The sequence below is a fragment of the Canis lupus genome, chromosome 6 (assembly GCF_003254725.2).
Source record: "Canis lupus dingo isolate Sandy chromosome 6, ASM325472v2, whole genome shotgun sequence".
NCBI classification, from domain to species: domain Eukaryota; kingdom Metazoa; phylum Chordata; class Mammalia; order Carnivora; family Canidae; genus Canis; species Canis lupus.
In genome coordinates, this window is record NC_064248.1 from 71,901,861 (window position 1) to 71,915,196 (window position 13,336).

At 36.7% G+C, this 13,336-nt stretch overlaps 1 protein-coding gene across 10 annotated transcripts in view; it reads right to left on the minus strand.

The window, feature by feature from the left end:
* The window catches only part of TNNI3K (TNNI3 interacting kinase), a 284,880-nt gene that overhangs the window by 241,188 nt on the left and 30,356 nt on the right, over positions 1 to 13,336 (minus strand). For all 10 annotated transcript variants that reach the window (XM_049111790.1, XM_025417974.3, XM_049111789.1 and 7 more), the window contains one exon: positions 8,882 to 8,992. In XM_049111790.1, coding sequence (XP_048967747.1) covers positions 8,882 to 8,992 — 111 coding nt within the window. The remainder of the gene's footprint in view (positions 1 to 8,881; positions 8,993 to 13,336) is intronic.

Sequence of the window (13,336 nt, forward strand, 5' to 3'; positions counted from 1 at the left end):
AACAATTACTATTTTTGTTTGTATAGACTCTATATTTTATTGATTTTTATAAGAGTAATTTGTATTAAACTATTCATGAAAATTGCTTGTAATTTTGTAAGCTACTTTCTTTTTTAAAGGTATCATTAAATCTCTTGTGCATGCACTGAGAGGAGAAATCATTTTCCTCATTCTGTGTGATTTGTAAAAGACCACTTGAATAATCATTAATTTTGGCCAGCCCGGGTGGCTCAGCGGTTTTTTTTTTTTTTTTTTTTTAATTTTTATTTATTTATGATAGTCACAGAGAGAGAGAGAGAGAGGCAGAGACATAGGCAGAGGGAGAAGCAGGCTCCATGCATCGGGAGCCCGACGTGGGATTCGATCCCGGGTCTCCAGGATCCCGCCCTGGGCCAAAGGCAGGCGCCAAACCACTGCGCCACCCAGGGATCCCCGGCTCAGCGGTTTAGTGCCGCCTTCAGCCCAGGGCGTGATCCTGGAGTCCTGGCATCGAGTCCCACGTCGGGCTCCCTGCATGGAGCCTGCTTCTCCCTCTGCCTGTGTCTCTGCCTCTCTCTCTCCTCTCTGTGTTTCTCATGAATAAATAAATAAAATCTTAAAAAAATAATCATTAATTTAGTCATTCAACATACAAATATAGTAGGTTTTTTTAATTAAAAACCTACTATAGGTAAAAACCTACTATACAATGCTGGAACTATAAATATCTTTAACATGCGATTCCTATGCTCAAGAAAGATATATAGTAAAATAACAAAATGAAACCACATTTGTAAAATAAGCATTGCTAAATAGTACAAGAAAGGTATAAATAAAGTACGATTGGATGTTAGAAACATGAAAACACCTCAAGCTAGAGGAATCCAGCAATTTTAGGAAGGCAGCCTCTCAGCTGAACTTTGAGGATGGGTGGGAAGTCTCCTGGATAGCTCAGTGTGTACCTTTCAGGAGAGAATTATGAAAATGACTCTTCAGCTCTTGGCAGGGTCTTTCTCAGATGTGGAAATGTGCAGTAATTATGAAACAGCTCAGCCCAGAACTGAGGGAGCTAGTAGCCTGCTTCAGGGCACAGAGGAAAGTTAAAGGAAGGAAGGTTAAAGGTAACTTCAAGTACTTACACTTGAATTGTATTTCAGAGTAACTCTAGAAACCTTTGTGTGACTTCCTTAACAGTTCCCTGCTTTATAATGGCTATATTAGTCTGATAGTCAGTTGTGGAAGAACAAGGGATAAGAGGCAGAGGTGCTGAGTGCCTTTGAGGGACACCTCAGAAAAGAGGTGCTTGTGACAGAGCTCAGCTGTTGGGAGCCACTAGTGGGGGCCCTGGGCTCTCACTCCCACTACCCCGACCTCGGAAAGTTTCTCAAAGTTCTTTGGAGATCCACCAAAGGAAGCCATCAGGGAGAATGGCTCATGCAAGGTTTAGGAAGGATAAAATACGTAAAGGGCCCTACTCCCTAAATACCATCCCACAATGGAGCATCCCTGAGAGAAAGTAAGTACTGTTCACCACCTACTTTATTACTGTATTTAAAGTAATATTGAAAATATTGGTCTTCTCATGTATTCCTAATCGAGGGGAACAAGAGTAGCAATTTCCGGCCATCCTGGGACATCGGGGGCTTAGACATTCTGAAACTCTGGGGGTGTGACTTAAACACGCTGTAGAAACTTTGATTCATATCTCAGCCTGCAAATTCCTGGTAGAGAATGTGGCATTGAAGAAGAAGGTTAAGTGCACATGCATCAAAATCTATAGCTGTTTCTTATCAAATGTCACACATATCTAGCACAGAAATTATTTCTGCCTAGCTGATACATGGCATAACATGATTTATATATAAATGTGATATATTTATATATAAATCATGTTATATATATCTTATCTATATCTATCTTTTTTAAATGATACCCCTCCCTTTTTTTTTTTTTTACAGATTTTATTTATTTATTCATTACAGACAGAGAGAGAGAGAGGCAGAGACACAGGCAGAGGGAGAAGCAGGCTCCATGCAGGAGCCTGATGTGGGACTCCATCCCGGAACTCCAGGATCACCCCCTGGGCCAAAGGCAGGCACTAAACCGCTGAGCCACCCAGGAATCCCTATCTCTCCCTCTCTCTTTTTTATATCTATCTCTTTAAAAAAAAAATGAATGGAGTGTCTAGGATATTGGAATCAAATTCAGTACACAGGAGTGTTAGCATAGAGAGGCAAATTCACACCAAACAAATGGTTACAAAGAGATTTCTCATTCAGGCTGATTTGATTAGCAATAATCTTTGAATCTAATGTCTCAGGTAATGTTTCTTTCATCATTTGCCATAGTAGCAAGCTGATGAACACTTCATTTACATTTTATTAGCCTATAAAGCTTTTCCTGCTTATGCTCTTTTGCCTCACCCCAAAAGCAATACTTAATATTTAATAATAGCTGATAGAACCTATGGCAAAGACTTGAGTCCAAAAAAAAAAAAAGTGACATTCAAGGAAGGTAATGTCCTCTTGTATCAGTCTTACATAATTGATACACAGTTAAGGTACCGCTTTTGAAACCATATGGGATCCCTGGGTGGCTCAGTGGTTAAGTGCCTGCCTTTGGCCCAGGGCATGATCCTGGAGTTCTGGGATCGAGTCCCATGTCAGGCTCCCTGCAGGGTGCCTGCCTCTTTCTCTGCCTGTGTCTCTGTCTCTGTCTCTCTCTCTCTCATAAATAAATAAATAAAAATCTTTAATAAAATAAAGAAACCATAAAATTCCTAATTATGATGTATAATCTATGATCTCGTCTCACTCTCTAGACCAAAAGCCTAGACAGTAGGACACTGTCTCCTTGCACTTACTAAACAGGATTCTGTAACACCAAGCACATTCAGAAATTAGGATATAGAGCTTCTTGGTTTTGAGTTCTGAGAAAAACCACTTCTGAATGCCACAGGAGATGTGGTATTCATTCCTAAATCAGGTCTCAGTTCTTAAAGACTATGTGCATAATAAAGGTTTAGTTTCAGACTTCATCATTTGACATGAAGGAATAATAAAGTTTGGCATCACAGAACTGCAAGTGACTATTTAGACCAAGTTTAAAGTTCATGCCAAAGAACGGTAATTAGAATACCTATCAACCATTAATGGCATTCCCTAGAGTGACATTCGAACAACTGGTGACAATAATGTGCATTAACTGGCATATTTGCAACTTGCCAAGCTTTTTGTACCTGAATTGCAGTATCCCATGATGTTCAGATAGGATTTGTTTCTCTGCCTGCAAAATTTTGGGAGACATCAGAGGTAAGGCAACCGTACCACACACTGTGAAATGGCCTGGGGTCCTCCTTTCTCTAATTTGGAATGGAGTTCATAAGGGACTACTGCCTATTCATAAGACTGGAGGCAGATCCGATACTCTTAAGTTATAAAACTCCTGAGTACATTATCACATTATCTCTTTAAGAAAGAGAGAGTGAGACAGAGGGAGGGAGGGAGGGATGGAGAGAGAGAGAGAGAAACCACATTTTATAATTCCAAGCATTCACTTGTTTGTGTCTTTGGGGAGAAAACTAAAGCATTTTAAAAGAAATAACTTAGAGTAAGGAGCTTCATGGTAAACAAAACTCTCTCCTGAAACATTCAGATGATTTAGTTAAGAGTGAACTGGAACAACATCAATTGCGTTTCCTTGAAATCAGAAATAAATTCCAAAATAACTGGGAAGCATTTCTGAAGCAGTGTTTGGATAAGTGTTTACAATCTGAAAAAAAAAAGGATAAGGTAGGATAGAATAAATTCAACTGTAAAAATAATACTCTCACCTGCACAAAGTGTATATGAAACTGTGACTTTCTGTGAGAAATAAAACACTCCACAGCCCCTATATATTACATATTGTGTCATCTCAGACATGCTTTTCTGCTTGCTATTCAAACAGTTGTCTACAGCTACAGATAAATGATTTGTTTCCTGATAACTTTAGAAACTACAGCATGAGACACCAAAGTGTAACAGCTTTTAAAAGAATTATCTAAGTATAAAGTGTTTTACACTTCGGGGATGTGTGTGTTGTATGCTCACACATACGCATTATACGTCCACGAGTTTGGTGCCCATATACCCATATATAAAGTTATTCTTGAATCTATTAATGTTGCTTAATTTGTATATGTAGCAATGGTGCTTTGCCTTAGATAGTAAGATATTCAGTTTATGTTTTGTTTTCTGCATACATTTTTTGTGTCTTATGGGTCTAAGCCTGTTTTAGCAACACATACAAGAGTCAAAAGGGAATGAGTACTCTTTTATTTACAAGACTACAGATCTGAAGTAGATAACCAGATTTGAGTCCTACTCATCTCTTTTACTTACTGCCTGAATGACCCTATGGAAGACACTTAACTTTTCTAATCCTTAGTTTCCTCATTGATAAACTGAGTCTAATGGTAGCTATCTAATGAGGGAGCCAAATGACAAATGCACATGAGCAGTAAAGCACCACCAAACATTAGCTACTATTTTTCACTTTCTATGGTTGACAGAGCATATGACTCATGAGCCTCCTGGATTCAAAGGGGAGAAGAAGGTTTAATGCATTTTTGTAGCTTGCTGACAAGATCTTGGGCCTTGTATATAGCAGCATATGCACATGTATTGATAGATGGATAAATCAGGGAGAGGTAGTGAGACCCAGGACAAGCACTATTTGCCTGCTTTTCAAAGCACAGTAAGCTTAAATCTGAGTCTTGAATTGCAATCAGCATGTCTAGGAATCCACAGCACATGTTCTCTTTTATTATTGAAGGAGACAGCTGCCTAGTCAATGTAAATTTTATTGTAAAATTGTTTAATAGGATTCACAATTATGGGAGAGCAAACACACTTGAGACACTAATGGAGGTTCTGAATTTGATACGTGTAGACAAAGACGGCTGTCAGACTTAGCATCAGTTATTGTTGCCTAGGGACAGGTGGGCAATAAAAGAAAGTGACTACTAATGAAAGGGAACTCCCACTGATTCACTGTCGCCATCTCTGCTAACCAACAGTGAAAAGCAGGAGTGAAAATAAGCACCTAAATGTTTGGTATGATAAGTAAAAACCTTATGCATTTTATCCCATTCTACTCATTGTACTTTCTATACCATTTGATTGCCAGGATCTTTTATCTACTGAAAGTCTCCATACTCCTCATTGTTGTGATAGCACAATCCCCTTGTTTTCCGTACACCACTGTGACCAATCCTTCTTTATCCCTAAGAGGCTATTCAGTAATTCCTCAAGTCCCTATGAATAGGGGCTCAGTCCCTGGCTACCTATTAGACCTACTTTACAACTTCCAGCTTCAAATATCAACTCTTCATGTATAATTTTCAAAAATTTATACTAAACCCCAACTTCTCCACTGAATGCCAGTTGTATATTTCTAAATGATTAATGAATATCTCTGCTTGAAAACTTGGATGTCATCAGTAGATCAGCATATTGAAGCTAATTGATTTCTCTTCCCAATTGATTTCTTTACCCAATCTTTTATCCCTGTCCCTTTCTTTCTCTTTCTTTCTTTCTTTCTTTCTTTCTTTCTTTCTTTCTTTCTTTCTTTCTTTCTTTCTTTCTTTCTCTTTCTTTCTTTTTCCTGTCTCTTTCTTTAATCATCATATCATCACTCTGAAATCTATACTGAAAACTTTGTTCAAAGAAGTCTTCTTGGGATCCCTGGGTGGCGCAGCGGTTTGGCGCCTGCCTTTGGCCCAGGGCGCGATCCTGGTGACCCAGGATTGAATCCCACGTCGGGCTCCCGGTGCATGGAGCCTGCTTCTCCCTCTGCCTGTGTCTCTGCCTCTCTCTCTCTCTCTCTCTCTCTGTGACTATCATAAATAAATAAAAATTAAAAAAAATTTTTCAAAGAAGTCTTCTTCAATACATTATTTATAAAATCTCCAATCGTTCCCTTGCTCAAAAAGTCTCAATGGCTTGTCATTTCCTGTTGAGAAAAATATCCTATTGGCTGTGTCTTTAAAGAGCAGGAATTTCTGTCTTCTATTCGTCTCTTTATCTATTGCACCATTTAGACATGTGTGTTATACATCATACACTACAATAATTGCTTATTGAATTGAATTAAACTCCTTGGACTAAGTTTCCTTAGTCTGATCCATTCCTAACATCCAAATTTATTTATAGGGACTCTTTACAGTGTATTCAACTAGCATTAAATTCACTCTCCCTTAAATATGGATGTGTTCAGCTCATTCTTCTTACTACTTCTGGACATGATTCCTCTTTTCTCTGCCCAATTCTCACTGTTCTTTAAAGTTTAGCCTAACTTCAAAACCCCTCTCATAAATCTTTCCCCAACTCTTTCAGTCCAAGTTGATCTTTCTCCCCAGTGAACTCCTAACACTTCGCATTTTGTATTGTCATTCCACGCCATGTAATTATCACATTTCTAATTGTTCCTAATTACCAAACTCACTTTGATCCTTGACTCTTTCCCCTTCCTTCCTTACTATTTTAGTTTTGAACTGTTTATATAATTTTTCCTGTATATTAATTTTGTGTGTCTAGCTATGCTATAAAGCCTTTAGAAGGAAAATTATGTCTTATCTCTTATATCGTTCCCACATTCTAGCACTAGGCTATGGATAAAGTAGAGGTTTAAAATATTTATTAAATGAATAAATGAATGTGAGGGGAAGAAAATATATTAAAAGTGAGTATTTATTGCATTAATAGCTTTGGAAAAATAATTCAAAGAAAAAGAATTTTGCATTTTGAGTATGATGCTTGAAGGCTTTTTGAATACCATTTTCTTTTATTATCTGATTTGTAAGTTAATTAGTCCATTAGATAAGAAGAGAATAAAGGTTAATGTATATACACCTGCTTTATGTACCAGCAGTGATTGACAATAAAAGTCATTAAATGTTACACAACAGCTAATAGAGGAAGTTGGAGAATCTATGAAGCAATGCAAGACAAGAGTAGAGACCTACCTGGAAAGATTTTGGCAAAGTTTGCCCTAGGTTGGTAGAACTACATTTCCTTCTACACTACAATTTATGAAGCAAGAAAAAGAGCTATTTGAATAGGAGATAAAGAGACCAAGCTCTTAAGTACCTTGCTTTTGAAACTGTTGTAATTCTATCCCTCACAAACGTAATCAGCTCAGCACTAGACAAAAAGGATTTTGTCTTGCAAAACATATTCTCCCATTTTCCGGGCATTACGAGGTTGAATATATCTCACTGGAACTTCACGTCTACTTTATCAGTTCCTCTACCCAGACTTCCTAATGTTTACCTTCCATATACTTTATCACTGGCCTCAGTTGGTTTCTTTTTTGGAAAACACTGATATGTAGGTGATGCTAATGCTAATGAAATTTCCCTTCTTATAAGTAACAGATTCACTTATATTTACAGTGAATCTCACCAAAAATGTTTTATTTTTTTGGGGGGGGGAGAAAAAAATATAGTGAGGGGTGGAAATGTCAGCACGCAGGACATTATTTTTCTCTCAATGAGATGTATCAATATTTATTGAATGTAAGAGCCCTTTAAAGTGATTCTGTTAAGGGAGGTGGATCGCATCTATTTTATAGGTTTTATGTATGATTTTATATGCAGCTCTACTTGCTCACAGTTGTTAGCAAAGAAAGTACAATTTAACGTGTAACATGACTAAAAGGGAGAAACAGATAACAGTTTTATAATAAACATATTGTGATTACCACAAATAATACAGTGTGAAAATCATGGGAATTTTGAGTAAACGGACCAGGATTCCAGATGTGGCTCTTTTTCTCAATGGTTTTGCAGTATGTAAAGGCAGATGATACAAGATTTTATATCTATCAGTTGACAGTGATGCTAAAAACTATTTCATGAGGAATTTTAAGTTAAACAAATAATACAAATGAAAGTGCTTTATATGTATGAAATTAATATTTCAGTAGTTACATCTAGGACAAGATCCAGAGTCCTTCCTATGGTCTTTAAATACATTTTGTGATCTGTTTTGTCAACATCCCCCTGATCTCGTCTCCATCACTCTATCTCTAGCTCATACCACACTAATGACTTTGGCTTATGCATTTCCCTCAAACACAACTAATTCTTTCCTGCCACAGGGTCTTTGCATGTGCTATCACATATATTTTCTATACAGTTTCGCTATATAGTATATTTAAATGGTGCCCACTTTGGCATTCTGTTTCCATTCTACCTTGTTTTATTATTTTTCTAATACTCACTACTGACATTATACTTTTTTTATTGACTCTCATTCTCTACAACTAAATTAGAAGAAAATGGAGTTTTGCCTGTCTTTTTTGCTAGTCTCACCTCAGAACTAGAACAATATCTACCGCACAATAGATACTTAATAAATCAAATAATACATAAGGGAATGAATGAATGATCTTTCATGGAGTCCTTAATCTATTTGAAGCAATCTGTAAAGTGCTTTATATGGATTATCTAGTTTAATCAATATAATAGGCCTATTACTGTTTCTCTTTCATAAATGAAGAAAACAGAGGTCATGAGGTACAAAAATTTGCTTAAGGTAAACACAACGAGATGAAAAATGACTCCATCACTCCATCAGCCTGACTCCAAAATCTATGCTGTTAATCACTGCTGTAAAGCCTGTGTGTATCCAGTCATCTTTATATTAATTGATGTTTGATTACATTGTTACAAAACAGATTGAACCCACTATCAAAAGAACATTTATATAGCTTAACCTGACCCTCAAAATAAATATATGTGTTCAGTAGCTAAAAAAATAAACCAACTCCTAGAATCTGAAAAGCCAGCCTTTGATAATAGTTAAGAAGAATCAAAAGAGCCAGGTTTGCTTTCACAGGTGAGCGAGGTGAGACTTACCTCTAGGTGACCAGCGATTGTAGCAATATGCAGGGCAGTGAGGCCACCATACCCAACCTGCTGTATGTCAGCTCCACTGTGAAGCAGAGAAGTGATCAATTCCGCACTGTCCTGTAAGGAAACACATCTTTAGTGTTACTTTTCTACTAATAGCAGGTTTGGACACTGTGCAACAGGATATATTGATTCCCTGACTGTCAGACAGTTTAGGCGCTCAAAGAAAACCTACGTGTGATTTCTGGCATAAGAGCACATGAGACGGCAGAGAGCAAGTCTCAAATGGTTGAAATGTAGGAGCAAATGACAGGGCTATTCAGTTTCAATCAATCCTCTACCACTTGACCATGAAAGATAGAAAGGACATTACCTATGGTGAGGCTCTTGCAAACTCAACTCAATCTTGTGTGTAGGTCACTCCGATAAATGTGCTTTCCCTGGCAACTGCGTGACTGGAGTGACTGCAGTGGACTATTCCCTGGTAATTCCATAATTGCTTCTTTTCTACATGTGTGTCATGGCTCCTCTGCATAATTAATGACATATAGTGTCATGGGCTTATACATAATTAATCAGTAGTGTCTTTCTTAACTTGACTCATTTTAACAGTGAAAATGTTTGAAGTAGCATTTAGGCCTGTGAGTTAGAATAATTTATGCAATGGGTAAAGTGATCCTTACTTTCCTCATACTATTATTTGCACTGCATTTCTGTCTTTGGAGAGACAGGGAACTTTTCACAATATTAATAGTACCTTACATTCATTGAATTTTTATTATGTAATCAACGTTTCATATGCATTAACATACTTAAACCTAGTATATGGTAAGACTTCAAAAATGGTTCATAAAAAATTAAAAACCACTATTTTTCTAAATTATCCTATGAAAAATTACTATTATATACTTTATGAGTCAAAACATTTGAAAGAGTGATATGGAAGGTCATATTCATAAAACCCCCACCATTGGAAGGGAATGCAAGAAAGGTCTTCATGTTTAACCTTCTCTCTCAGAGTAAGAACTCAAACCACAACTTCTATAATACTTGGCCCACCAACATCTCAAAAACACTCTGTGGGGGATTCCTGGGTGGCGCAGCGGTTTGGCGCCTGCCTTTGGCCCAGGGCGCGATCCTGGAGACCCGGGATCGAATCCCACGTCGGGCTCCCGGTGCATGGAGCCTGCTTCTCCCTCCTCCTGTGTCTCTGCCTCTCTCTCTCTCTCTGTGACTATCATAAGTAAATAAATAAAAATTTAAAAAAAAAAAAAAACACTCTGTGGCACGAAAGTCTTCACGGGATAGGCCATTGCATTTATGCATAAACATATTATTTCACACACTGTTGATGTAGAAGATCCTCTCGTTTAAACAAAGTTTGATTTCTTAGTACTATTACACGTAACTGAAGATTATAAAAAAGGAAAAGTCATAAAAAATGAAAAAGAAAGAACTTTGGTAAAGAATTCTAAATAGCAAAATTAATGTTATACTTTCCAAATTTTCTACTCTGCATACCTCTTCTACCAAATAAATTAAAGATTTTGTGTTCCTTTACTAGTCCACTGGCTCTTTCTGTTCAGACTATAGGCTTACATCTTATCTCTATCCTTGCCTTCATTTTCCAGGCTTCTGGAAAAAGTTATTGACACTCACTGCTGATAGCTCTGATCCCATTTCTTTAGTGATTTCTAGCTGTGTATACCCAAATCTTATATAAATCCCAACTGAGTTCACTATGCTCCTTACACATTGAAATTTGCTCTTTCTTATATCATCTCTTCTCCCTTTGTCCTTGCCTTATTTCATCAAGAGAAATTGCATGCTAGTTTCTTCCACCTGAGACAGAAGGAATCACCATTGTGCTGAAGTCACCTCCTCAGTTTCAGAAAGTAACTTTATTTACCAAATCCAATGTCAATCCTCCTCTTCTTCATAGGCAGATGGTCTCTTTCTTCTTGAAATCCTAATCTGTTTTGCTGTCCTAAAACCACATATTCCTGATTTCTTTTTCTTGGCCTCCTCTTTGTTTCCATCTGTCTCCAAAAAGTGAGTTTAGCCCCAAGCCACTTTTTCATTCCAAATGCCACCTTTTGGCAATGCTAATACAATCAGATAACTTTATCTTTAGTCCAAATCCCTCCAAGTCCATCCATACATCCTGCCTATCAATGGCATCTCAAATTAAAAATTCAGAATTGCTCTTGTAAATACCATTCATAATTTTCCCAGTGTTATCTCTCATCTCCTAGTATTTTTATTAATATTAATGGCATTTTCTTATTCCAAATGATTTTGAAACCCTTCAACTCAATCAGTTTCAGAGTTCTGCTGGTTTTAACTCACTAGTACTTCCTACATTTCTTCTTACTTCTAACATCACCCTCCATTTTACAGTCTTCTAACTAGTCTCCATGATCAAGCCTTTTCTCCCTGCAGCCCAGCCTCCATACTGTTACCCAATAAACATTCTTATGCATAGTTTTGATGACAACATTCCCTTTTTCAATAAACCTTTCAGGTACTTAACAAGTAGTTATTAAGCATATATGGTATGTGAAACACTGTTCTGAGCAGAGGGGTCATGACACTGAGTAAAATAGTTAAATTTCTGCTTTCATGGAGCTTATATTTTTACCATATACATATAAGAAGAGAGAGATAAAATAAACAAATAAGACAGGGTGTCTGAGTGGCTCAGTTGGTTGAGCGTCTGGCTCATTTTGGCTCAGGTCATGATCTCAGGGTCCTAGGATTGGGCCCTGCATCGGGTCCCATGTTCAGCAGGGAGTCTGCTTGAGATTCTTTCTCTTCTCTCCCTCTCCTTTTGCCCCTCTCCTCCTATTCACATGCTTATGCTCCCTCTCTTTCAAATAAATAAATAAACAATAAATAATCAAATAAGAGAATATCATATACAGTATCATAAAGTACTAACGACTGTGAAGGAAAACTAACAAATGATAGAGTGGCTACTTACAACTGAGTAGTCAGGGAAAGCTTCACTGAGAAGGTACACTTTGAGATAAATGATAAATACCAAAAAGAAGAAATCCAAGTGACAATTTCAAGGATGGTCACTGGAAATCAGGGAGCAATTAAGAGTGGAATACGCAATTTCCTAAAATGGAAATAAACTTAGTGTGTTTGAGGGCTAGTGTTAAGTAGAAGGTTAGGAAAAAAAAAGAAAAGAAAGGAAAAGTAATGTTCAAGATGAGGTCTAAGACACCTGATCTTATAGGGCTTTGTAGGCTCTGGTATTTGATGTTTGGATTTTTTCCAAGTGCAATAGCTGAAAGGAGAATGACATGATCCTGAGCTAGGGAAGAATAATAAAGAAAAAGCAGTTTTTGAGGTAGAAAGAAAATGTTTTATTTTTCATATGTTAAGTTTGAGATACTTACATAAGATACATTGGGTTAAGGCTATGGGTACTAGAATTACCTCTTAGAATCTCAGTTTTGCTAATGACTATGTCAACGGGGACAAGTTACATAACCCTTTACATTAAGTTCCTTGATTATGAATAAAGGGGACAGTGATTGTATGTCCTAATGTAACACACATACAAACTGTTCATTCACAACTGATGTGGTAAAGCATTTAAAATACTTGAAAGTTACCTGGCAAAATAATACTCACTAAATTCATTGCTTTTGGACATAGAAGAACTGGGGCTTAGTTTGGCCCTCAATGAAAACTTCCCAATAAGAAAATGATTGACTTCATCATTGAACTCCTATTTCTCTTTTGCCCTTACTTCCTCCCCACAACTTCACTTCTTCTGCTTCAGTTATCCACTGAATTAATCAAAGTAATATAATATAGGAAAACTCTGAAGCAATACAGGAAGACAGGAAATGTCTATAAGTTTTGCTTTTCTAGAAAAAAATAATTCACAGAAGTTAACTCCAACCTCATCAGTAACTTTTATTTTTATTTTTATTTATTTTATTTTTTTTGTAACTTTTATTTTTAAAAGGTGAGAGAGGGCTAAAGACAGGAGTAGTCTCTGAGATAAATGAAAAAGACATCACCTTGAAAGGTTTTTCCCTGCAGATGGGTGGGCATTTAAGTGCAGGGAAATGAAGAAAGTCTTTTTAAGCACAAAATCATTTTTTAAAATAGAGGGGAAAGATGATAAGTTTAAGCAAATAAAAGTATTAAAAAATACAATATGATAAATGACAAATTGGAGAAATATTCACAATATGTAAAACCAACAAGGGGTTTATATATTTAATATATGAAGAACTTGTATGAATCTGTAGAAAGATGGATACTCCTTAATTTGACAAATATCTATTAATGAGTGTCTACCTTATGAGAAGCACTGTACTAGGTTATATTAAAATAATTACGTGTAAAATAATGGAACATATGAAATATTTATCAGGCATATTGTAGTAAATGTACATCCATCCTTTTCTCAACTATCTTTATACTTTTTTTCTTAGC